At 49.8% G+C, this 26,566-nt stretch overlaps 1 protein-coding gene across 1 annotated transcript; it reads right to left on the bottom strand.

Moving 5' to 3' along the window:
- On the bottom strand, positions 1-23,771 carry LOC131402457 (tubby-related protein 4-like). Its single transcript, XM_058537199.1, is given in 14 exon segments — positions 1-114; positions 1,821-1,912; positions 1,915-2,495; positions 2,497-3,415; positions 3,418-3,612; positions 3,615-3,692; positions 3,695-4,306; positions 6,715-6,858; positions 10,124-10,217; positions 11,436-11,580; positions 14,900-15,049; positions 22,161-22,390; positions 23,447-23,671; positions 23,760-23,771. Coding segments are annotated over 14 exon segments (3,591 nt in total).
- Between the last annotated feature and the right edge of the window lie 2,795 nt (positions 23,772-26,566).

Raw genomic sequence — 26,566 nt, 5'->3', positions numbered from 1 at the left:
TCATTTCAGGCGCTGAGTCACGGTGGCCAGGGCGCCGGCGAAGGCCTGCACAGCGAAGGGGTACTGGAAGTCCAGGATGTACGCATTGCCGTCGATCCTTCCAAACTGCATCACCTGGGGGGCGAGGGAGGGAAGCAAAGACATTAAAGCACAAACAAGGCGGGACACAGGGCAGCCGGGTCTGGGCAGCACCTGTTGGACGCAGATAGCACGGCCTGCGAGATGCCAACAAAAGTGACTCTGATCACGCTTCTCGATCTAACTACGAGTTTGGTGGAAATAAAGGAGCGGAGGAACATGTTAAACAACGCAGTGGGGAGACAATGAGCAGACTTCAGGGCATGGAAAGCTCCACAGGTCAAATGAAGGGGCTTCCTCATCCAGGAAACGGAAAAAGGAAGAACAAGTAGGAAGAAGAATCTACAGGCTAAAAGGGGCTGACGAGAAATATCAACTGCAACTGTCCATGTCACTACTCAGAGAGGGACAGAACGCCACCGCCTCTTTCCCGAGCCTGCTTGCCCTTGTCATTTCAGTACTCATGGGGACCACGTGACACTGTATTATTATACATGTTATGTACACTTATTTATTGTCTTTCTTCCATTTTTGTAAACTCCATCAGGATAGGGATTTTCTGTTTTCCTCATCGATCTAATTTCAGCACTTAGAGTAAGGGCTGGCAAACTCTCTGTAAAGGGCCAATAATATTTTAGCCTTTGTAGGTCATACGGTCTTTGTCACAACTACTTAACTCGGCTGCTGTAGGGCGAAAGCAGCCGTAAACTATACTTAAGTGGACGGGCGTGGCTGTGTCCCAATAAAACTTTATTTATAAAAAGCAGCAGCAGCCGGACTGGCCTGTGGGCCACACTCCTGGCTCAGAGGATTGCCAGGCACACAGCAGCTGCTCAGTCAACATTTGTTGAGTGAATTAATGAAAATGAGATTTAAATAGGAGAAGTGAAGGGAATTCCAGGATGGTGGAGGAGGGTAGTTCCAGAACAGTAGCTACACAGCAGGGCTGGGGCTACCGGTCCAGGTTGGAGCAGGAAGAACCGACAAATTACCCAATGTGTTTGCACCAAGAGGGGATTTGCATTCGGCCAGGGAATCAGCGAATGACTTAATAATAAATACACAGAGAAATTAGCAAATAAGCAAGCAAACAAAAACTGGGTAATTATTATGTCTGGGGGACAAAAACCACTCTCCAATAAAAAAAGAAATGTGATTAAACCATATCACATGGCTCAGCTCTGAACGGTACTTACTGGCATAAGGAGGTGACCAGTGACTACTGATTCAACTGGGAAGAGGGCAGGGAAAGTTCACGTGTGTGTAGTCAGAGAGTGGGGGTGAAGAAAACAAACCCTCACGTTCCTCAGGAAGAAGTCAATACACGATGCTGAAAACTGAAAAATCACCAAATAGTAGACACCCTGCTCTTTACAAATATGGTGGCAAATACCAGAAAAAAGCCAACAGAGGTGGAAGCACGCCCTCTGGGGGAGGCTGAGGTTTGGGAGCGCGCAGGGGCCTGTTAGGGGTCCTCTCGGGTCTTGTAGAAGCATTTGACTTTAAAAAATCAGTGCATGTGTTACTCTGATGAGAAATAAAGACAAGACAGCAAGGGGTACACTGAAAATCACAACTCCACTTGGCCCCGAGAGACACCAGCTGTTTTCCACATTTCCCGTGCGGCCTTTTGAGAAACGCCCCCCCAAGGCCAAGGCACTGATACCCGCCCCCCCTTTAAAGGCCCCCAGAGGCCCGTCAGGATGAGACAGCCGTGCCGTGGCCCCGGGCCAGGCTCTCACCTGCCGCCCGTCCAGCTCCATCTGGAAGTTCTTGGCCGACTCCTGGGTCACCCGCCCCCCGAAGTCCAGCTGGCGCCCCTGCGTGGCCTCGTCCACAGCCGCTGCTTGTTGGCCATGACGTGCACGAAGCCCTGGCTGCGCGGCCGGCCGTCCTCCCGCTCGCTGGCCCTGCGGCCCTTGGCCTCCTCCGGCTCGCCGGCCGCGCGCAGGCTGCGCTTGCCCTTCCAGCCCGTCTGGCCGCCCTGGCTCCGGGTCACCAGCTAGTCCCCGCTGACGCACAGCCCGGGCTCGCTCTCCCAGCTGTCCTGGAACCCGTTCCTCTTGTTCAACTTCTTCCACTTCAGCTGGTCTTTCTGACTCTTCTCTTTCTTCTTCTCCCTCCCCAGGCGGGGGCTGGAGATCAGGGAATTCAAGTCGCTCCGAGTCCGAGCCTCCTTCTTCATCTCGCCCTCTGTGGTGGCCTGAACGTTTCCCTCCTCGGCTCGGCTGTCCAGGCGCTTCTGGCTCTTTTTCCCGAATGTCTCCGGCCACTGGGGGACTGGACTTTCCGTCAGGGAGAGGACTTTCTGGAAGTTGTCAGCGGTCTCTACCATCACCTCTGTGCCCAGGTGGCTCTGGAGGTCGGCGGGCGGTGGGGACACGAGGGGCTTCTCCACCACCAAGCGTGCCTTGGGGGAGCGTGCCCTGGGGGTTCTGCACGGGCGGGCACGCGCTGTAGGAACTCCAGGGGTGCAAGGCGATAGGTGGCGGCTGTAAACTCGAGCACGTGCTGCTTCCTGGATACATGGGGGGCAGGGGGCAGTAGGAGAGGGGGGGCGGGTAGGCGAGCTGCAGGACCATGGCGGGCTCCTGTTGCGCAAACTGTGTCTGGGACAGGGTGTCTTTCGGGGAGCAGGGAGCCTGCACTCCCGGCAAAGGGGGGGTGTTATAGCTTCCTGGGTAGGGCACTCCCATCCCATAGCCCGTCTGGAAAGTGGCAGTCGGGCTGGCGGGCAACTTGGGGGAGACGAAGGGCACTCGGGACACGTCCAGGTGCTGGCTCTGACCTGCCATCAGAGGGGACAGTTTCAGGGGGTTGGGCACTGCAGTCTGTGCTGTCCTGTCCTGGGGAACCCAGATGTCCTCCCCCAGCACGGGGTCCCACTGGTGAGGGGGCGGCCGCTTCCCGGCCACCGCAGCCTCGGGCAGCGCGGGGTGCCGCAGGGGCTTCTCGACTGGACAGTGCTGGCCCAGCGCCTCGTCCTCGGGGAAGGCCGAGTGGACATAGTGGGCGCGCTCGCGGGCGCCGTCGGGCGGGCTCAGGAGGCTGTAGGAGGACTGCGGGGACAGCGGGGACGTGCCGGCCGCATGCGCCCCCGCCCCCGCGCCCTGCTCGGCGCGCCCGGCCGCGCCCCCGCTGCACTGGCTGCAGCTGTAGAGGGCGGGCGGCGGCCGCGCGGGGAAAGGCGCTGCGCCCTTGGGCTTGGCCGGCGGCTGCGGCGGGGCGCGCGGGGGCTCGGCCAGCTGCGCCGCCCGCAGCGCCGCCTCGCGGTTGTTCCTGCGCAGCGTGGCGTGGATGAGGCTGCTGTCCGGCCTCTGCGCCGCGGCCCGGCCGGGCCCAGCGTCCCGGCGAGGGCGGGATACGGGGGCGGGGCCCCCGGTGGAATGGAGTAGCGCGGCCCCGTCAGGCGGTGCAGGGTCGCGCTGGTGCAGGGCTGGGGGACCTTCTTCTCGGTGGCCGTGAGCCTCAGGGTGGCCGAGCTGCCTGGGCCGGGGAGGGTGTAGGTGTTCTGGGCGCAGAGCATCCGCGTCCGGGCCGGCACACCTCCTCCACGCTGCCGCTGCTGTGGAAGGTGGTGATCCTCTCGTATCCCAGGGGCGGCTGATGGTGCGCGCCGCGGGGTACAGCGAGAAGTCGCCCTTCTTCAAGCACACGTCCACCGGGGGCTGTGGGGGCGGCAGCGGGGGCGGCGGCGCTGCCGTGGTGGGGGCGGCGGGGATGGTTCCTGGGTAGGGCGGTGGGGGGCTCATCTTCGCCACCTGGACCTCCTGGAGGGCACTGAACACCACGGCGTCCCCCTCGGCGGCCAGCTGCGGCACCGGCCGCAGGGCCTTGGCTGGCTTCTGCAGGTGCTCGGGGTCTTGGTCTCCGTGGTCCACCACCGACAGCTGGATGGCCCCCTGTGCTGGCGGCGGCAGGGACAGCTGAGGGGGGTTCGGAATGATGCGGCGCATCTCCACACCTCCGAAGATCACCTGTCCGGGGTTGGAGTAGCGATTGGAGATTGCGTATGGGTTGGCACTGTCACTTGCGTGCTCAGCTGCCCCCACGGCCGTGGTCTGATTGGTCAGGACGTCCAGCTGCACGTTCTGATTGGCCAGCAGGGACTGCACCAGTCCTATGCTCTGCGTGGGGGACATAGCTTGAGCTGAGCTGTGGATGGGCGCAATGGGGATGTTCACGGTACACGGTGGGTTGTTCTCAGGCACGCCAGATGTTCCCGTCACTGGACGATTAGAAAAACCAACTGCTTACAAAACAGTGCCATGAAACTGGGTCAGAATAAGCAGCTCATCTAGGCCTTTTACGTATAAACTGTAATTCCTACAGACAGATGCCTTTGCGTGGGGAAAGCTGGACCCTTCCTTCAAGTTACACAAAGCTTCTCTGAAGTTTCTGGAAGGACACTGGCAATCGGTGGGCTCTGGAGCTAAGGGCATTGTCAGAGCATTTCAATGAATACTTCTGAACCTTCTGAGTGTGGTGCCACGTGTCTGAATGGTACCATGGCAAATAAATGTTTAAGGACACTTTTTACTCATGATGGTCATAAAACGGCCCATTCTTATGCAAGAGGAGGGCAGTGGTACAGTATGAAACTCCACTGAGGACTCAATGCCTAGGCTTCTGAGTAGGTTTATCCAGGGTTTTGGATTGGTTAGTGTGGGAAGCGTCGTGGGGCAGATGTGTATCTGAAATTTGTACGTAAATTAATTTTCTGTAAATAGAACCATGTCAAATGCAGTAGAGAAACCAATGATAAGAATCCTTTGGCAGATCTGCATATGAGGGGAAGGATCATTTCCTAACTTAACTGCCTTTTAGTATTTCAAACAGTATATAAGTTAGAGCCACACTGATTAAAACCCTGTAAATCCACCCTATTTGCACACAGGAGGAGTTTAATGGAGTGTGCGTTTGAGCAATCATCTGCAGACCACACACAGGGGCTCAGCGCCACTGTTCAGTATTGCCCTTTCTAAAGAGCCCACAGAGCACTGGAGGCCAGCTCATCTGGGCCTAAGTGCCACGTGACTATGAGCACGTGCGCAGGAAACAGGCATTAACAGGCAATTGCACAGGCTGGCTAAACTTTCACCAAAACTACAGAGAGAAGCCAGTAGTCCATCAAAAGCTAAGCCCACCCTTCGTGCCTGTGACAGACTCATCCCCCTTCCCTGGGGTACTCCACTGAGATGTGACTGTCCCCTAGCTGCAAGAATCTAGGTCCTATCTCAAGTTTTCTACGATTCCTGTTCAGATCCCTCTTCCAGATGCTCTCTCCTCTGTATGGAGTACTGAGGGCAGGTGTCTTCCCCGCCGAAGGAGAGTCTCTCTGTTGCGTCACCAGCAGTATGTGTAAGCCCTGAGACAAATCATTCCTCCTTTCTCTGGGAACCACAGGCAGTGACGACAACAGCAGCAACAGCTGAGCACGAGAGAGCTAGATTAGCCACATTCCGGGAGAACGGAGGGCGCTAAGGGGAAAGTGTGAAAGCCACTTCTAAATCCAAGGTTCTGAAGTAGCAGGAGAGCTGCTATAAAGCTCATGTGTGAGGTTTCACCAAACTGCAGGTTTATGCAGTTGCAAAACCTCGCCCATTAGTCCAGAACATCTGCTCCACCCATGAGGAGAAAGTATACCTATCAGAGAACCAAAGACGGCTACTGTCAGAAAGTACAGTAGAATAATTTTACACACAGAAATCTGGCTGAGGGAAGGTCAACAACGCCCCCAAGTTCAGAGCCCGAGTTGGGACGCGTGTCCCTCCCCATCCCACGGTGAGGTCCAGAGCCCCTCGTTTGAGAACGACCAGATACAGGAGGAGTCAGTGGCCGTGTACGGTTCCTCTGACTCAGAAGCCAGAGGCTTTCAGAACCTTGCTTGGTTCTAAGTAGAGGAGCCTCTATATTTATAAAATTGCAGGTGGACTTTTTTGAGAATAGTTACATATAAATAATTGGTGGACTACTTAGAAATCATTCTAATAATCAAAATAGCATCCCCCCGGTAGAAAAGACTTAAATTAAGATGCTGTGGATCTGAACGTTTGTAAGTTGAGATTTTAAAAACTTATACCAGCTTTGACCTTGAACTCAGACCTGGCCTCTATGCACTGAGACACGCTCTGCACATTAGGAGAGAGATGTTCCGCCCCGGAGGTGGGGCAGGTTTGAGAAACTGGGCTCTGTGGCACCACAGGGAGATGCCATTCTCTGAGCAGGGATTGAAAGGATGAGGGCTAGCCTGGGGTCAGTGAGACTGGGTTTCAGTCCTGACTTGACTGAGTCCTGATGAGTCCTGTTAACTTCCCTATCTGGGCATATGACTAAGAGGACTACCAAGAGGATAAAGTGAGATGGTAGAAGTGCTCTGTGATCATGAGCCATCACGGCCACCTCATCATCCTTGCTCTGGTAGCTCCCCTCCTCCCCAAACCAGTGACAGTAGGTGACCTTTCTCCAGTGACACGCCACCACACCCACCAACCTTACTGAGGAAGTTGTACCTTTTCCAAACCGAGGCAGCAGGCACGGACTGACATGTTGGCATTCTTGACTACTTACCACTCTGTCCCCGTCGCGACCCACTAACAGAGGGCTCGTGACAAACCAGTTGATGTGTAAACACACCTGGTAAATCATCCTCATCTTCACTGACAACATTCGGGTTGAAGACAGGTAAATTAACATACTCCATGGAAATCTTCCGGACCTCTGGGAGATAGATGGTCATCTGCCACGGCTGGAGATGCAGGAGGCTGGTTTTATAGATTACTGGTGGGAGGAGGAAAGCACGGTTAATAGAGACAAGCCAGAGGAGAGCCAAGGCATCAACAGTCACGGGAAGAGACGTGGGGTGACCTGTGTGGGCAAGGCCGGAGACTCTGAGAGCAGCTCTCCACCTCCCCTGGCGCACGACTGGCCACCCCGTCCACGGACTGGATTCGGGAACAACAAATTCTCAGTCTAGCCCAGAATTAAAAACCTATCTTAGACAAATTCTTTTTAGAATGAGCTGGGTTATGACAAATGTATTTTTTAAAAATCCCATTTGCAATCACCAGGATAACTTGGTGGAAACAGTTGTGATAACCAGAGAGCCAAGCTCAGGGGGCAGTCAAGCAGCTACTGGAGGGCAGCTACGCGGGGAGCAGCAATGACACTCGGGCTGTATTCGGGACTGGATTCTGGGCTTCCTGACTTCCAGTTTCATGCTCAGGATAGAGAATCGCGGAGAACTTCCACACAGTTTCTTTAAATGCTAAGATTTAATTTCATTAACAGGGACATTTAAGAGAAGGCCTAGACTGCAACTAAAATATTTAGAGAAGACAAAACAAGTTAAAAAATAATGAATCTGAATTTAAGTTTCACAATAGGCTAAAATCAGGATGAAACTGTCCCGTCAACTTTCTCTTATGTTTAATACTCTTTGCTGTGAGATATGTAGAGGTTCTTTAATTATTCCTATTCTTATTTTTTATTAAGATGAGCCAAGTTCTACCTGCGAGGCTGTCACCTCACAGCCTGGTGGCTGACTGGCCAGCACTCCCACAGCTCCAGGCCTTCTGCTCTGAAGCACCGTCGTAAGGCTGCTCCTTGGGCTTCAGTGGGCTGAGACGCCTTTTCCACGCCAGGGGTCGTTACAGGTCTTATTCATGTTTTCCTCTCTCTTGCCCATAAAAGAGAGTTTGAATTTTGTCTCAAAAATTCTGGATGGAGGGGCCGGCCCGGTGGCGCAAGCGGTTAAGTGCGCGCGCTCCGCTGCGGCGGCCCGGGGTTCGCTGGTTCGGATCCCGGGCGTGCACCGACGCACTGCTTGGTAAGCCATGCTGTGGCGGCGTCCCATATAAAGTGGAGGAAGATGGGCACCGATGTTAGCCCAGGGCCGTCTTCCTCAGCTAAAAACGAGGAGGATTGGCGGATGTTAGCTCAGGGCTGATCTCCTCACAAAAAAAAAAAAAAAAAAAAAAAAAAATTCTGGATGGTTCCATATAGCTTAAGAATTAATGCATTAAAGTGCTATTCTTTGTCATTCAGATTGACAAAAGGATGTAAAATTAAAAATCTCAGGAGGGATTTAAAAAATAATATCAGTTGCCTCCAGGGAAAAAAACTAGGTGGTTGGGGGTGAGGATAAGAAAGATTTTTACTGTATATTCTTTTAAATCTTTTGAATTTTGAATTTATTCCACATTTTTAAAATTAAGAAATGCAAAAAATTAAAAACACAAAAATTTCATGAGCCTGATCATTCTAATTGAAGGAAACAAATTATTCAATGTAATTATCCAATTATTCAATATAAAATATCCAACAGCACTCACTTTTTGAATCTAACAGAGTGTCAAAGATTATTTAATAGGGCGCCATATGTAACAAACCCTCTAGAATCCAAGAGTTAATTTCTTCTCTCTAGTAGAATCACCTGGAAAATTCTTTTAGTTGACAAATGAAAACGCTCTTTTTAAAAAGGTCAGCGATTAGGACAATGATTTCACCGCGGTCACACACCAAGCTTTTGTCTTGGGCACTGAGATTCCTAATACAGGCCCTCCCATCTTAAGGTCCTCCTTGACTTCTTTATGGATCTACTCAACATCCAAGAACTAAGGGCAGAATGAGAAGACCCGTTGAGCATAGGTGCACGTCCATTCCTTTTTTCAACATTTGCTGTAGGCAGATGGCTAAATTCTCAGATTACAGGTGTGGGGTAACCATGCCTCTCACACAGTGGTTATTAGAATCACCATACATATCATGAGGGTGCTGCTGAATTACTGAAGGGCAGGCTTTTGTGGTCATGAGAGGGTTTCCCGGCTGTTGAAAACATGAGAGATTTCTTTCCATTACGTGAATGGATTGTCTATTGTTATTTCCTAAGTCAGTTTTATGTTTTACTTTTATTCTTTTTTTCCTTTGAGCTGAGAAACCTCAAAATGAAAAATCCAAATGCAGCACCATTTAATGTCTCTGAAGATGCATACACAGCAACAGGTCTTTTTAACATCTGCTTTACAAGAATTATTTGTTTTAAAGGATCTAACTGTGTCTGAAACAACTCTAATGGGCAGATCCAGAATTTTTCAAAAACTATTTTTAGTAGGTTACATAGACCACATTCAAGATGGGGCCACCAGCCATCGGTGAACCCCACTGGCTAAGCTGGCCTTCTAGAGAGACGTGTGCGTGTTAGATGATCAGGCAACGTAGCAAGGTGGGGGACAACACAGGCCCTTAGCCCACACAGGGATGTGGCCTTTAGGATGAAGCTGCTTTGAAAAGGACCTTCTGTCATTTTACTCCTTCACGGTCCCCTAGTAAATATGACACGTCAGTCATTCAAGCAGATACAGAAGAGAAGGCAAATTCTGGGTTCTGCCCAGCCTGGTTCTCCCTGGGTTCCATTTTCCTCGATGTCTCAAACTTCTCATGGAGAGGATATTTATCTGGTACTTAGAAATGAAATCCAAAAAGATTTACCACTAAGAACTGTACAGTCAGCCAACTTCTTCTTAAGGTCTTGAACACTTTCTTCTTGACTCAAACTTCTCATGGAGGGGATATTTATCTGGTACTTAGAAATGAAATCAAAAAATATTTACCACTAAGGCTGTACAGTCAGCCAACTTCTTCTTAAGGTCTTGAACACTTTCTTCTTGACTTTCTTCAGGAGTTTCTTCTGACTCAAGAACCTAAAGACACTGGTACCAAAATCTGTCCACAGTAAAAGGCCACAAATCAAAGTAACCAGAAGCCTATAAGAGCTTTGATAGAGATTTCGGCTATTTTGTCATTTTTGTAAGTCAGGGCTTGTACTAAAAAACGAAAACACCACTGGCAAAAAAACAATTTAAGTGATAATTCTAATTTTTGTGAAATCAGAGTGGCTAGAGTCAAACTTTGGAGGTCAAATACATGCTCATCTTTTGGTGTCATAAGAGCTCATTTTCTACATTAGGCCACCAAAGGTTGAAATTGCTTATTCAGCCTGAGTTCCAACCGGGACAGTGGGCAGAGAACAGGACGCAGTTTTTACCTGCACCGAGGTTGGTTGGCAGGAAAGCAGCCAAGCCCACAATCTTAAATTTGGTTCCCCAGATATTAGACGTGACCTGAGCAAGATAGTTGTGCTGTGAGAAAAAAAAGGAAAAAATCACAATCTATTTCCATATTTTCTATTGATCACTCAAGAAGTAAGGATGTTAACACTTTTTGCTTAAAAAGCCACACGTGGGCACTGCCAGAAATATTCGCTCTCTGTCATTCCACTGTTTTTAAGACCAGTAGCTGCCTACAGCATGTCAGGCGCCCATTTGCAAGTGGTGGCTCAGTGAGCTGTCATTCTCAGGTTGGGAGTGGGGGCGGGTGTGTCCCGGTGTGTCCACATGTGTGTAGGTTAAAAAGGCACAAAAGTGATTTGGGCTCTTTTTTCTTTACCTCTCCTTCCTCCCAGTCACTGAACCAGAGAGAGCACCTGGCTCTGAACCCATTTTCATCCTTGATATTTCTCCTGGAAACATCAGCTGCACTGATACCAGTATATCCCAAAACTACCCAATTATCTGTTTCTTATTCAATCAAATTTTTAAAAATTTAAGAAGTTATCACTATGCCCAAACCATGCATGAGTGTGTGTGTGTGTGCAAGGGCAATAATAAAGATGAATAAAATACAGCTCCTCAAGGAGCTTAGAACCTAATGGAGGAGAGAAGGCCTGTAATTATTTATATACAAGGAAGTGACTGAGAAATGTCCTGAGGGAGTTACAAACAAGATGCTCTGGGATTACTGTAGCTGAGCCAGGGGAGGAAGCCTTCACGACAGAGGGGAAGTTCTATCTGGAAGCACGTGCGCAGAAAGGAGGGTGAGGAGATGGAGCGGGTTACCCAGGCAGGGCAAAGGCACAAAGGCGGGAAGAGGTGAGTCAACAGTGTGGCTCTGGCACCTGGAGAGGAGGGGGCGTCGAGGAGGACAGGAGGGAAAGACAGGCCAGGCCAGGCAGTGGGGCTGTGACCAGGGATTGGCTCCTGCCGACACTGGAGTCACTGAAGGGTCAGAAGCGGCTTGAGGGAGCAGAGGTGAGAAGTGTGGCTGTGTCTCAACCAGAGCTACCTGTGAGGAGATTCCTGTGGCAACAGGGGGATGCCCGAGGTGGGAAGGAGGTCCCTCAGGATGTGGAGGTGACAGGGCATGGAGGAGGGCAGACAGGCTCTGGTTCTCTACGCCCGTGTCTGCAACTGCGGTGACAGGCACGGAGAGAGGGGACCGAGGGTTCAGCGGCCATCAAGCACACACTGAGGAGGGGAGAGGAGCATTGGATCAGGGGACCACCCGAAAGCCGACACTACCTGAGTGATGTCTTCAAAGGGAAACTCTCTTCGCGTCAGGCTGGGCGAGCCAGTGGAGGGCTTGCGCATCGGCAACCGTGGAGACCTGGAGATCTCCTGCACCGCCCGGGACAGCTTGGGGGACTTCTGAGCCTCAATGTTGATCCTGCGGAGGCAAGGCCCCGAGGGTCAGGCGCCCCAGTGGGGACGGCGCCTGCACTCCTGGCACTCCATTCACTGTCCACCAGTCACCGTGGATGTGCCACTCCCAGGGGCCAGGTCCCTTAATTTACCCAGGCCCCGCCCGCCTGCTTCTGCCTTATGAACACGAGGAAAGAAGGACAGAACTGCATATCGAATAATATATATTCAACAATATAGTGAGGTTCAATCGAGCGATTCATTTGTAAAGAACCTCAGAGAATTAACTTTCTACTGAAAACTTTCTACTGACTAATAGTAAGTTTGGAATCGTCCACATGTCTTCTGCCAGGGGTCTGCAAAATTCGTCCTGAGGAAAGTGGCGGGTGGAAGAGGTGTTTCTCACCTAAGTCCACAATGGCTTTATAGTTCCTAACACAGTGCTGGGATTTCAACAGACTTACCTAGCATCTCCCCCCTGCAATATTGACATCAAATCAGTGGATCTAAGTTTTTCTGCTGCCTTTTGATCCTATGTTGTATCTCTGGTCCTCAGTTCCTTTGTTTATAACATGGGGACACATGTGTTTAACGGCAGTCTACCACAAAGAGAGCGTTATAAAAGTGAATATGGTAAGGTTGATGACATTCCATGAAAGAAAAGCATTAAGCCTCACAGATACTGCTTGAGAGCTTGATAAGACACCTAGGGCTCCCGAAGTGTGGGAGGACAGGGGGACCGAGCTGGTTAAAGCTCTGAGTGAGGACAACTGGCCTGGCTGCTGCGTAGGGGCACTCAACACTGAGAAAGACGGAAGGAAAGAGGACCAGCTCCAGAGACCGCAACATCCGGGAGCTTTCCAGGGACATTTACAGGTGAAAGATTTGGTTGCTTATGTATTAAATGTCCTCTTCTCTTTACGCAATGGGAAAAGCCAAAACACTGTAAAAGTGTAGAAAAGTTCATAATTTTATTTGCAATTTTAACAAGCCTAGAATAAAGATGAAAAAAATAAATCAAACAGATTGCTGGATATCTGGATATCTATATGGGAAAAAAATGAATGTTTACCCCTAACTCAGACTATACACAAAAATTAATCTGAGGTGTAAAATTAATCCGAGATTTAAGTGTGAAGGCTAAAACTATAAAGCTTGTAGAAGAGAACAGAAGAATGTCTCATGATCTTAGGGTAGACAAAACAGGACAAAAGCATTTCCTAAACAGCACACGAAAAGTGCTAATCATAAAAGAAGAAATTCACGTTAGACTATACAGCAATCCATATATCTGCTAAAGGACTCATAGCCAGAATACATGAAAACTCCTACAACTCTAAATAAGAGAAAAACAACTCAATAAAAAATGGGCAAGGGGCTGGCCCAGTGGTGTAGTGGTTAAGTTCACATGCTCCGCTTTGGTGGCCCGGGGTTCAAAGGTTTGGATCCCAGGTGTGGACCGACGCATTGCTTATCAAGCCATGCTGTGGCGGTGTCCCACATGAAGTAGAGGAAGATGGGCATGGATGTTAGCCCAGGCCCAATCTTCCTCAGCAAAAAGAGGAAGATTGGCATCGGATGTTAGCTCAGGGCTGGTCTTCCTCACAAAAAAAAAAAGGTGCAAAAGACTTGAACAGACACTTCACAAAAGAAGATATCCAAATGGCCAATAAACATAAAAAGCTGCTTAGCATCACCAATCATTGAAGATATTAGGATTAAACTACCATGAGATACCACTATACACCTACCAGAATGGATAAAATTATTTTTAAAAGATGACAATACTCTGTAGGTGAGGATGGAAGCAGCTAGAACTCTCATATACTGCTGGTGGGAATTTAAAATGGTACAACAGGCACCTTGGAACACTGTTTGGCAGTTTCCAATAAAGTTAAACATACGTCTACCCCGTGGCCCTACAACGCACTCCTAAGCATATACCTGAGATAAACGAGTGCATACGTCCATAGAAAGTCTTGTAGAAGAATGTCTACAATGGTTTTATTCATGATAGCCCCAAACTGGAAACTACCAAACATTCAATTGGTAAACGGAATAAACAAATTGTAGTATATTCATTACAATGGAATTCCACAGAGCAAAAAAGAAAAACTGTTGATACATGCAACAACATGAATGAGTCTCACAATCATTATGTTGATTAAAAAAAGCCAAATAAGAAAATAGGACATGTGGTTTGACACCATTTATATGTAGCTCAAGAGGAAGCAAAACTAATCTATGCTGACAGAAGTTAGAACAGTGATTACTCTAGGGAGTGGGTGTCGAATGGAAAAAAGTACAAGGGAACTTTCTGGGATGATGGAAATATTCTTTATCTTCAACTGGGTGGTGAATACACTGGTTTACCAACTGCATGATGCATTATGTGTTTACAATCTGGGCAGGTACGTATCTGCACGTACATTAGACCTTCATTTCACACAGCATCAAGAGTTTTAGAGCTAGAAGGATCTTAGTGAAGATCTGCTCCACCCTTTAACTTCACAGACAAGGAAACTGGTCTCCAGGTCATGGATCAACGTTACATTCTGAGGTTACAGAGCCCTCGGTGGCAGGGTCAGGACGAGCAAGGCAGGGTTTTTTATCTATGACACTGCAGGCCCTTCCATCTGCTTTTAGCTTTTTGCCACTCTTTAGGACAAACCCTTAGGATAGAAATTTTTTGTGTTTGTGAAGAAGATCAGCCCTGAGCTAACATCTGATGCCAATCCTCTTCTTTATTTTTTTGATGAGGAAGATACCCTGGGCTAACATCTGTGCCCATCTTCCTCTACTTTATATGGGACGCCACCACAGCATGGCTTGACAAGCGGCACATTGGTCTGCGCCCGGGATCCAAACCTGTGAACCCCGGGCTGCCAAAGCAGAGCACATGAACTTAACCGCTATGCCACTGGGCCGGCCCCCCAAACTTATTATTAGAATACTATTTTTTCCAATTACAGCATCAAAGGCATTTAATTCGGCATTCCTTTCAACACATTACATACACTGTAAAACCTCTGTCTTACTGTTCTCAGACCGGAAATAAAAACAAGTAAGCCAGAAAGCTACGGCCGCCCCTGCCACCCACCACCAGTGCTGACCCCTAGAAGTTCTGAGGGTTCAGCAAACTTCTTCCTGGGGATCTTTTGCTGTCCTGAAGGGAAGAGTAAAGGAAAGCTATAATTATCACAGGCAGATCTTCCAGACGACAGACTTGGATTGCCTCTTGCTATGCTCCTCTGGTGTGGGTTAATGGGATCCTGCTGCAGACACAACACAGACACACCTCCAGAGGCTCAAAAAGGGAGCACGCCCCTACAGACCAAGATTACCTTGGGAGTTTGGGTGATTTGCTAGCTCGGGAGATTTTGGGAGATTTCTTGGCAGCCCAGTCATCACTCAGTTCGATGTCACTGGAGTCTGAGCAGTTGCAGCTGTCGATCATGGTAGAAATCAAGCTGTTTCCATAGATTTCATCGGGTAAGATACCAAGCAGTAGATTTTAGGGAAGTGACATCAGTTAGACCCTCACAACGATCATTACTAGGAACTAAGTACAGCCTGACTCTATAGGCCGCCGTTTGAAGTCTACAGGTTGAAACAGAAAGGAGCAGAGCATTGTCTTCCTTTTACATTTTTATGCCATTATATTGTCTAAGCAAAAGTAGTCCATTACTTCTACGGTTAGCAAATGGGGGTGGAATTTTAATGCCTCTGGAATGTACAACAGTCTGGCACTGTTTACTGTGCCAAACCTGGCAACAAAACGGCCGCGCTATTGTGCCTCACCACACACCAGGCTCCATCTGGGTTCACACTGGCAGCCTGGGAACCCAGGCCGGGCAAGGGGCTTGCTGACTCACTGACTCCCCCAGAACCTGCTTCTGCCCTGGGACCGGGGAAGGCCCTTGTTGGTTCTGGGCCTGCTCTAGACTCAAGACCTGGCAGAGTCGGGTCCATTTCAGGGACTCCGAGAAGTTTATGTCTGGCATGTCAGAACCGTCTCCTGGAACCACCAGAAGGATGCTTGTAGGGGGGGAGGGGGTGGCTATCCCACCTGCTAGAGGTGCCTGCCTGCTTCGAGCAACGGCTGGAAGAAGACCTGTGTGGCAGGACTTTCAGTGGGAGCTTTGGGTTCTCCTGAGGGTGCCTGCGTGGAAGCCACTCAAAACAACCTTGTCAATTGGCCATTATGTAGAAGATTAGAGGCCCCAAGGCAGAAGACGACAGACGCAGCAACGGGGCCATCACAAAACTGCAGAGTAGATGAAGTCCATGTTTAACATCCTCCTCAAAACCCCTTCTCCTTTGCTGCCTTCTTCACACGGCCTCACATCCCCTCACATCCCTTCACCACCCAAACCCTGCTCTGCCCCACCCCAGGTCTGCCCTCACTGGAAGTACCTCATTCTTCAAAATCACTTTGTTTTGCTGACAAAAGCCTCGTTCCCTCAAGGCTCCAAGAGCCTTGCCAGGCAATAAAAAAGCTGCATCATTCAATCACAATGAAATAATTTATAGACTATGAGCGATTTTACCATTCAAAAGTGCTGTTTACATCTGAAAGAATGAGTTTGTAATCCAAACTAATCTCTGTTTCTGAACACGTGGAGGTGACATCTGTGTGGAGGTGACATCTGTGAAGAGGGCCTCTCTGAGGGCCCTGGAGGCAGAGCAGAACAACTTGGCGTGCTACTTGGAAGGAGACTAGCTGACGCCCGATCGGTGTTACTACATCAGCCTCTTCGTCAACTACTTCCTGAATCAGAAGGCACGACTCGTGAATCCAGCAAGCTGGAGTGGTGTGCATCTGAGTTCCAGCAAATAAAAAGGCTTAATTCACACGGCCCAAGCAGTGCTTTACATTATTTAACTTAGGAGCCCTAGATCAAAGGAAGCTTGGCCACCATTCCAAAATGCATGTAAGCCCACAGAACGCTTCCCCTCTGTTCACGAGCACAGAGCCAGTTCACCGACCTGAGGAAATTCAGTAATGTATTGTCCACTCAACACCTGATCGACTTGCTGATGCCGGGGTTTTGTAATTGCTGGATGTCACACCCTTTGCTTTTTTCCTTTACTCACGTCTTAGTCTGTGTGGGCTGCTATACGAAAATGCCACAGACTGGATGGCTTATAAACAATAGAAATTTACGTCTCACAGTGGGGAGGCTGGAATTCCGGGATCAGGGTGCCCGCATGGTGGGGTTCTGGTCACGGCCCTCTTTGGGGTTGCAGACGGCTGACTTCTTGCTGTGTCCTCACATGGCAGAAGGGGCTACTTTCTGGAGCCACTTTTATAAGGCAATAATCTCATGATTATAAAGGCTCCGTCCTCATAACCTAATCACCTCCAAAGGCCCCACCTCCTAATTCCATCACACTGGGCATCAGGATTACAACATATGAATTTAGGGGAGCATAAGCATTCATAACCACTTTTATTTTATTGTCTGTCTCCCCAACTAGTGGAAGGAGAGTTGCCTGTCTCGCCTCCTGCTGTAACTCTAGAGACCAGAACAACGCAGAGACTCGATAAATACTTCCTGAAAGAAAAATGAGGTCTCTCCCTGCTGCCTGGCTGCACCCCAGACTAACTGCAGCAGGATCCTGGGAGTGGACGCGGGCACTGTCGATTTTTAAGGCTCCCCGGTGATTCCCATGAGCAGCCAGGGCTGAGAACCACTTGCCCAGGAGCAGAAGGACTTCCCCATAGAACGGTCTTAAAGGGGGCGGCGTGAGAAGAAGGGAGTTGCTTTCTGAGACAAGCCCCAAGTCCTGCTTGTTCAGTGTTACAGTTACACACTTGGAGGCTCACCACTCTGCTCCTTGTCGTCAACAACTAGAAATTCAGTGCAGCACATCAGAGTAAGACCCAGGGAGCCTGGGGGTGATGGACATCTGTACCTCTTATTTCTAGAGATTCTGTGTCATTAATTTATCATGAAAATTCTGGAAGAAACATACAAGTTGTAGATAAATGTAAGTTGATATTCCTCTTTGAGAACAGAAGGCTGAACTGTACTGTTTGGGGCTTCACATCCCAGTTTTGTCAGTTTGCAAGAATATGCTTATTTCATCTGGGTTGAGGCCTTTTCAAAACACACAACCCAAATCAGGTATCTTTTTAGAATTTTAAAAAAATCTTTAAGCACAGTTTCAAAGCTTTTAAATAAAAGTTCTGTCTTAGTCTGCTTGGGCTACCATAACAAAATACCACAGACCAGGTGGCTTAAACAAGAGAAATTTATTTCTCACAGTTTGGGAGGCTGGAAGTCCGAGATCAGGGTGCCAGCATGCCAGATTCTGGTGAGGGCTGTCCTCCTGGCCTGCAGACAGCCACCTTCTCACTGTGTCCTCACGTGGGCTTTCCTCAGCGTGTGTGTGTGTGTGTGTGTGTGCAGAGAGATCTCTCTTCCTCTTCTTACAAAGCCACCAATCCTACTGGATTAGGATCCCACCCTTACAGCTTCATTTAACCATAATCACCCCCTAAAAGCCCTGTCTCCAAATACAGTCACATGGGGGTTAGAGCTTCACCATATGAACTTGTGGGGTGGACACAATTCAGTCCCTACATTCCGCCCCTGGTTGCCCCCTTATTCATATCCTTCTCCCACGCAAAATACATTCATTCCATCCCAACACTCCCAAAAGTCTTAACTCACTCCAACATTAACACTAATGTCTAAAATCCAGAGTCTCATCTAAATATCACCTCAATCAGAAATGGGTGAGAGCCGAGATACGACTCACACTGAGGCAAAACTCCCTTCCAGCCATGAACCTGTGAAACCAGACAAGTTACATGCTTCCAAAACACACAAGACGGCGGCGGGCCAGGCACAGGGTGACATTCTCATCCCAAAGGGAGACACAGGAGAGAAGGAAGGGCCCCAGGCAAGTCCAAAGCCTAGTAAGGCGAATTTCTAGACCTTAAGGCTTGAGAATAACCCTCTTTGGTTCAATACTCTGCCCTCCAGGCCCACTGGGGTGGCAGTGTCACCCCACAGCTCGAGGTGAGGGTCCCCACGGCTCTATGGGGCTGGGGTCTTGTCCTCAAGGCTCCGGGTGGAGGCTGTCCCGCCTGCTAAAATTGAGGCAGTGGCCCTGATGACCTCTGAATCGCTTTTGGGGTCATTTTTCCCTCTTGAAGAATAGTGCATGTTCCTAGCCGACCAGCTCCATCATCCCGTCCTGTCAAATCCAGGAAGTCAACAGCCTTCCTTCGTCTCGGCCAGTATGGACAGGCTGAGAACTTTCCAAATCTCCAAGTTCTGGTTCCTTTTTGCTTAACAATTCCTTCTTCAGTCTGTCTCTCTCCTCTCTCATTTTACTATAAGCAGTTAGGAGGAACCAAGCCAATCCTCCAAAACTACTTAGAAATCTCTCAAATATCCCATTTCATTTGCTTGCAAGTTTTATCTTCCACAAAACACTAGAACACAGTTCAGCCAAGTTCTGTGCCACTTTACAACAAGGATCGCCTTCCTCCAGTTTCCAATAACACGTTCCTCATTTCTGTCTGAGACCTCACCAGACATGGCCCTAATATCCATATTTCTAACATGTACCTCAAAACCCTTCTGGCCTCGACCCATGACCCAGTTCCAAAGCTGCTTCCACATTATAGGTATTTGTTACAGCAGTTCCCCACTTCTTAGTACTAAAATCTGTGTTAGTCAGGGTTCTCCAGAGAAACAGAACAAATAGGAGGCAAATACATATACACACACATACAGAAAAAGAGAGAGAGATCATAAGGAGTTGGCTCACGCGATAATAGAGGCTGACAGGCCCCAAGGTCAGAGTGCCAGCCTGGCTGGGGTCTCGGCTTGTGGATGCACACCTTGCTGTGTGCTCACGTGGCCTTTGCTCAGTGTACGCGTGCGTGTCGAGAGAGAGCTCTTCCTCTTCCTTTTCTTATAAGGCCATCAATCCTATCCAATTGGGACCCCACCTTCCTCAAAAGCTCTATCTCCAAATACAGTCACATTGCGGATTGGCGTTTTAACATGTGAATTTTGGGGGGGACATAATTCAGTCCATAGCAAGCTCTGACTAAAGATTTCCTTTGGAAAATTTGTGAACTTTTGCTAAAAAAAAAAAATTATTGGGATTCATGCTATCTATTATAAAAACGCACACTGGTAATTCTGAGAAACACATTTGTTAAGTTACTTGGGGGACATTTACAACAGGGGATCAAAAACTTCAGAGCATAGCAATCCCATGGGGCCCCCACTAAGTTGCAGATTTCTAGGCGTCGCCCCCAACATGCTGAACCAATCTAAGGGGCAGGCCTAGGAACCTGGATTCAAGTAAGTATCCCAGGCGATCTGCGGGAAGGTGGCCCATGGACCACATCTGAGAAACGACGACACGGAGGACTGAGAGAGTTCATCAGCTTCTCACGATGAGCAAGTCCTGGCTTCTCAAAGTCAGGAACCCTCTCCTCTCTGAACCAGGTTACATCTACCACTCGGTTGGCAATTAGTCATGTTCTGCCTTGTGACACATCGTCTATTTTCGTTTCGAGGTATTTAAATCTTGACTTTTTTATTGAACTTTTCAAGTGTTAAGTTGTCTTTCACCCAAAAGGGATCATGAACTCCCTGAAAGCAGAGATGCCCCGGCACTGCTTCACAACCACAGGAGACCCGAGGACCGTGTACAAGGCAGGCACTCAATACGTCCCACCTATCTGCTTTGCTTTACAACCTCTTCATTATAAAAACACAACACCTCCTTCCCCACAGGCCTGTTAGCAACTGGGCCAGCCTGTGTTGGGAGGAGCTGACAAATGTGACCACTACGGAGAAGCAGGCCCTGGGACGCTCAGGTCAGGTCCACGCAAGCAAGGTCTTAGGAGGCTGCAGCCTTGTCCCTACAGCACAGCCCCCGCTGCTTCTGTCCTGTTCTTCAGTGGGAACTTGACGCACCAGAGCGGGGGAACAGAAGCAAGCTCTTCACATAATTTCCCGTCAACACGGAATCCGAGCATAGGTTTTATAAAACTGCATACACGGGAGGAACCTTAGAGACAACGACCCCGCTGAGAACCGGCGATGCGCCCTCAGGTTCAGGACCTTTCCCAAGTCCCCCCATCAGTCATCTCTAACCGCCATGGCTCCTGTCTTCTCTCTTCCCCTGAAACTGCAACTTCCTTCTAAGTTCACGTGCACTGTTCTCTGGCTTCTCTCACTTTGCCTTCCTTCCTTCTGAATCTTCCCTTTCCCTCCTTTCCACCTGCCTCCCTACCAGCCTCCAATTCTTCTCGCTCTCCCTGCTCTTGGTACCAGGTCATCACATGACTCAAAAGACGAAATAACTGACTAATATCCAATTTTTAAAGTATAGTTTCACTGCTTCCAATTTTACACGGTAACACTGACAGCAGAATGTTGCTACAGATGCGGAGCATTCCAATAAAGAAAAGCAGACAGCAAGTGGATCGACTGTAAAATACTGAGTTGGGCAAGTGAGGCCAAGGTTGAAAAAGCCCACTGCACGTGACACTCGGCTAACTGGTGATGCTGCACGGCGCAGCGGCTTCAGGGACAGAATGGGGGCAGAGGCCAGTCTAACGGGCGGGAGAGGGAACAGGAGATGGGAAGTGGAGAGAACAAGTATGAACTAATGAAAACAAATCTAATTCAACTCACGTCGTCCCACGGTCAGGCGCTTGCCAGGCACTGGGGGTACAAAGATGACTCAGTTCCCTCCCTCCGGGCCCTCAGGATTCAGGGACTGTGTGCCCCGAGGGATACCAGCAGCTCAACTGACTGACGGGCGATGGGCACAGAGGGGAGAGCTGCTCACTCTGCTCTAGGTGACCGGCAAGATTTCACAGGGAGGCGGGGGAACGTTTGAGCCAGCAGGTACTGCTGACAGAGGCCACAGGCCTCGACTGTGACTACAAACAAAAAGAGCAAAGTCCCTTCCCTGGAGGCTCACACTCTAGGGTCCCAGAGAGAGGTGCGTAGTGAGCCCCCTGAATACGGCAACGGAGTCATGAAGATTGGCATAGGAGAGTCTTTAGAAGGAGGGAGTGACTGTCATGCGAAATCTTTACGGACCAGCAAGAAAGTCTCCTCGGTCATCAGCTAAAAAGCAGCTAAGGGTGGCTTAGCGAGAGCAGAAGCAGGATCCCAGCAGGAGGCTGAGGAGCAGGCTGAAGGTCTGAAGCGTTTAATCCTGTCACTCGCTCTGGGGGGCAGCGACGGCAACTCACTACTGTTTTGACGGTCTCAACAGCACATTCGGGCCCTCAGTGGATACCTGACAAATAACTGAAAGAGGAGGCTGCCATTCCCAAAAGGCCCGTGCCAGCCTCCCCTTGATGACAGCCGATGTCTCCTCCCCCCACAGCCCCAGCCACACGGAGCCTCAGGAGCGCTCTTAAAAACCCGTCGGAAAGTCCACTTAGGGAATCGGTAACTTCAGCAGGATTTTGGAAGCGGAGTAGCTTCAGGGATGTTCCACGCTAGCCAAACGTTCACAGATAGGCGTTACCTTTGCGTGGGCAGTCAGGAATACCAGTCCGCACCCCCCGAGAGGGGCCTGCAGTCCCTGGCGAGGCGCCCCCCTGCGTTGCTGTCTGACGGCGGGTCCGTGATGACGAGCTCCGGCCGCAGCTGGCTGACGCGCCGCCCCTTGAGGACGCGCACGAGCCCGCCCAGGTGCTCCAGGCAGAGCGTGTGGCACGGGCCGCCCACCTCCGGGCCGCGCTCTGTGCGCTTCACGGTGCGGTGCAGACGCTCGTTGCCGGCCGAGGGGCAGCTGACAAAGTCGCGCATGTTGTCGGGGTCCGGAATCGGGGGCTGGAGGCAGGACGTGGAGAGAAAAGAGCGTGCACATCACTGATTACCCTGGCGGAGCACTGGCTGGCAGCTCGGGGAGGGTTAACTGTGCGGTGCGGAACAATGACTCCCAACTCTGGGCGCACGTCACAACCTCCTGGCAGCTTTCAGAGACCTCAGCCCGGATCCCACCACAGACGATGGAACTGGAATCTTGTGGGGGTGAGCCTGGGCACGTGTATGTTCTAAAAACTCCCCAGGCGATTTTAACGAGCAGCCAGGGTCCAGAATCACTGGTGTGGAACCAAGAGTGTAAAGCAACTTGAAGAAAGTATCACAACAGATTCTAAAACTCGGATGTTTTAGGAAAAAATTAACCAAGAAGTCAATCTGATACTTAGAAGCAGAGACAGAAAACAAAAAAGAGAACACAGGAAGCAACCTACGTGCGGAGGGCCAGAGGGAACGGGGAACCCACACTGGAACAGCCACAGGCAGGTCCAGTCCACATACCACCATAGCGACAGACCAGTTCTCAAGCTCCAGTCAGCACAGAGGACGCTGACAGCGAGGGCTGGGTGAGGGTCGCCCCTCCGCACAGTGATGAGGAGAGCAGGCCCCGGGATTGACAGGGTCCCATCCTGACCGTTCCCCTAACGAGCCACAGAGCAAGTCCCTCACTTCTAAGAACGCGTTTCCTGCTTTCTCAAGAGGGGATAACGGCAGCATCTGCCAGGGAGTCAGGACTGAACAAGGCAGACTGATCATCAGGACGACAACGGCAGCCACGCTCGGGATACTGCCTCTGCCATGAGAAAGCTAATGCCTATCACACAAGGTGACTCTCTTGTGGACACTAAGGGTGATGCTAGGGACAGACTGCGCGCGTGGGAGACCGAGGTGGGACTTTGCGGAGCCGCACACCTTCATCTTGCAGAGGAGCAGACGTGACTTCTGTGCTCCTGCTCTGGGACTCTCGCCTGTGTTCCTTGTCTCGGCCCTCCTCTTGGCGAGCCTTCGGGAACAGGCAGCCAGCACGAGTGAGGAAGGAGGAGAAGGTGAGTGGAAGGGCTTCACCTTGATGGTGGGGATGAAGGCAGTGGGGAGGTGGGAGCAGAGGCGGGGGGGCGGGGTCAGCTTGCTGACGTCTTTGTCCTCTCGCAGGGCGCTGACAATGGCCTGCTGGCACAGCAGCTGCAGGCCGGACACGCGGTGCTCCACACGGACCACGTACAGGGCTGGTCCTGATGCCATCAGCAGCCACGAGTCCCGGTGTCCCCAGCAGATGGAGATGATGGGGCGCTGCCAAGAAGTGAAGGGAGACTACGCTTAAGCTGTCGCTCTTGTAAGCAAAGATCATGCACGCTTGTGTCAAGCCAATTCAAGTGACCTGATAGTTCATGAGGATATTGGTTTTAAAAAGCACAAGAGGGGCCGGCCCCGTGGCACAAGCGGTTAAGTGCGCGCGCTCCGCTGCGGCGGCCCGGGGTTCGCTGGTTCGGAACCCGGGCGCGCACCGACGCACTGCTTGGTAAGCCATGCTGTGGCGGCGTCCCATATAAAGTGGAGGAAGATGGGCACAGATGTTAGCCCAGGGCCGTCTTCCTCAGCAAAAAAAAAAAAAGAGGAGGATTGGCGGATGTTAGCTCAGGGCTGATCTCCTCACAAAAAAAAAAAAAAAAAAAAAAAAAGCACAAGAGAGGATGTTAAATACCATACTACAAAAATTCAGTATTTCCATTGAAAAGCAGTTAGATCCCCAGGCCACAGCACAAAGCACTGGAAAAGTTTTACAAAGTTCTTTTACACGTATTATCTCATTTAATTTGGTGCCATAAAACCTAACTTAGCTCTTATGACGTTTCTCCCAGGAGATGCAATCAGCCTGGGGGACTGTACCACATATTCCTTACTGAAGCTCTGCTATCTGGAACCCCAAGTAACTGGTGGTAGGTATTCCCATGGCTTGGGGAGGTGGTGAGGAGGCAGACCAGACGGCTCTTCCCTTTTGTCCCGATAGGGAGCATTTTAGAGTCAAACCATCACTGGATTTGGGGTCACGAGCTATGTGACCTGGGAACTATGATGTAACCCTTGGAAGTCTCCTGCTTTCTCATGAGCAAAATGGGAGCTGTGAGGACTAAAGGAGATGAAAGAAGTCAAGTGCTCTGGGACCTATCACCGGTTATAACCCATAGATATTAAGTCACTGTTATTCTCAGCCATCCTCGAGCTGATGGGGCAGAAAGAAAGTAGAAAGCTATCTGGAAAGGGGAGAGAGGGGAACACAGCCCTTGTGGCAGCTGCTCGAGGGGTCTGTGGCCATCATTTGCTTTGAAAAGGCAGGCTGAAATCCAAATGTGCAAGTTAGAAACTAGTTGTACTGAAAAAAATCCAAAGCTTTAGGGGTGCCATCTATGTAAGATGAGCCAAGGAAGAAAGAGGGAGGTGGAGGGAGTGATGGAGAAGCAGCGAGGGAATTTCTTCACTCCGATCTGGACAGATGGAGTTCTAATTTAATGAGGTCTTGAGGGGTTTCAATGATCAGAAGTGGGGCTATCAGATCTTTTAGATGAATGACAGATAGGAACAGAGTTTTCCCAACACTTTAGTGACAAACATCAAGATAAAAGGAACACATGAAGACGCTTGCTTAAAATCGCCTCCAGGGTCGGCTAATCCTGGTTTGAACTTCAAAACACAATGCCGGGCTGAAGATAATTCATCTTCCATTTCCATCACAGTGAGACCAGGCAGCCACAGCCTCGTGGACGAGGACCACGGAGCCTAGAACTCAAGTCTGGGGGCTTCCGGCGTACTTCCAAGATGGGCCTCCTTCTAAGAGGATCCCACGCGGAGGGTAGACCCCAGAGAGGGGCCTGTTAATTTAGAGCAAGGCAGAATCTCTGCTGAAGACAGGGCAGACAGCACATTAAAAATACACATCAAATGTATTTGGTATCATCAACCCCCTTACGTGCAGGTTAGGACTAAAGTTCTATTCATACCAAAGTCACGCTTAATCTTAAAGATACACGCCACCCGCCACCCCTGAGCCTCCTAAGATAATATGTACAACTTAGAGCTCAAGTCATGAAGGACAGTTTTCACTTAGCACAATCTGACTGGTTGGAACTGGCTGCAGAAATCTCAGACACTGCTTTCTCCCAATTTCCCATTACTTTTGAGCCCATTTATCTGACATGCCAAGGGTTATGATGTACGAATCACATATATATATACATTTTTATCCTCCTGTGTCCTCCCTCCTTCTGGTTCTGTTTTTCATAGTAACTATCTCTATGTAACAGTTGATTACAATTTTGGGGAGGATCTTACATACTTATCATAATGACAGTTTTATATATCTCTTACGTCTTTGTACAAAGGAACTTAAACCAGTTAGAGTTTCAAACTGGATAAAAATCCTCTCTGTTACATTTACATGTACAATCACTAAGCATCATAACAAAAATAACAATTATGTCTTAAAAACTTAACTACGTTCCAAAAGCACATTGAGTTATCTTGATAAGCACGTATATTATCTCATTTAATCTTAACTCTGCCACGTAGGCATCACTATTCCTATTTAACATATGAGGAAACTGAGCTAAGAGAAGCTAAGTAAGTTGGTTACAGCCAATAAACAGGAGAGCTGCAATTCTCACCCGTTTCCCTCTCAACCCCACAGCTTATGCTCAGCTTACTACAAGGTGCCACCACTCTTTTTTGTGTGTGTGTGTGAGGGAGATCAGCCCTGAGCTAACATCCATGCTAATCCTCCTCTTTTTGCTGAGGAAGACTGGCTCTGAGCTAACATCTATTGCCAATCCTCCTCCTTTTTGTTTTCTTCCCCAAAGCCCGAGTAGATAGTTGTATGTCATAGTTGCACAGCCTTCTAGTTGCTGTATGTGGGACGCGGCCTCAGCATGGCCGGAGAAGCAGTGAGTTGGTGCGCGCCTGGATCCGAACCGGGGCCGCCAGTAGCGGAGCGCGCGCACTTAACCGCTAAGCCACGGGGCCGGCCCAGTGCCGCCTCTCTTAAGTGTCAGTATAGCGATACAACGACCTGAGAACGCGTAATGACCCACTACCAAACTTAACTATCTGCCCATCACAGATAATAACAACCCCAAATTCTCCCCTCTGGTCTCCCCTTAGTTCATTTGCTCAAGGCCATTTTACCCAGAAACA

Source organism: Diceros bicornis, unplaced genomic scaffold, assembly GCF_020826845.1.
Source record: "Diceros bicornis minor isolate mBicDic1 unplaced genomic scaffold, mDicBic1.mat.cur scaffold_108_ctg1, whole genome shotgun sequence".
Lineage (NCBI taxonomy): Eukaryota > Metazoa > Chordata > Mammalia > Perissodactyla > Rhinocerotidae > Diceros > Diceros bicornis.
The sequence above is the reverse complement of the archived record's forward strand: the minus strand, read 5'-3'. Positions and strand labels throughout refer to the sequence as shown.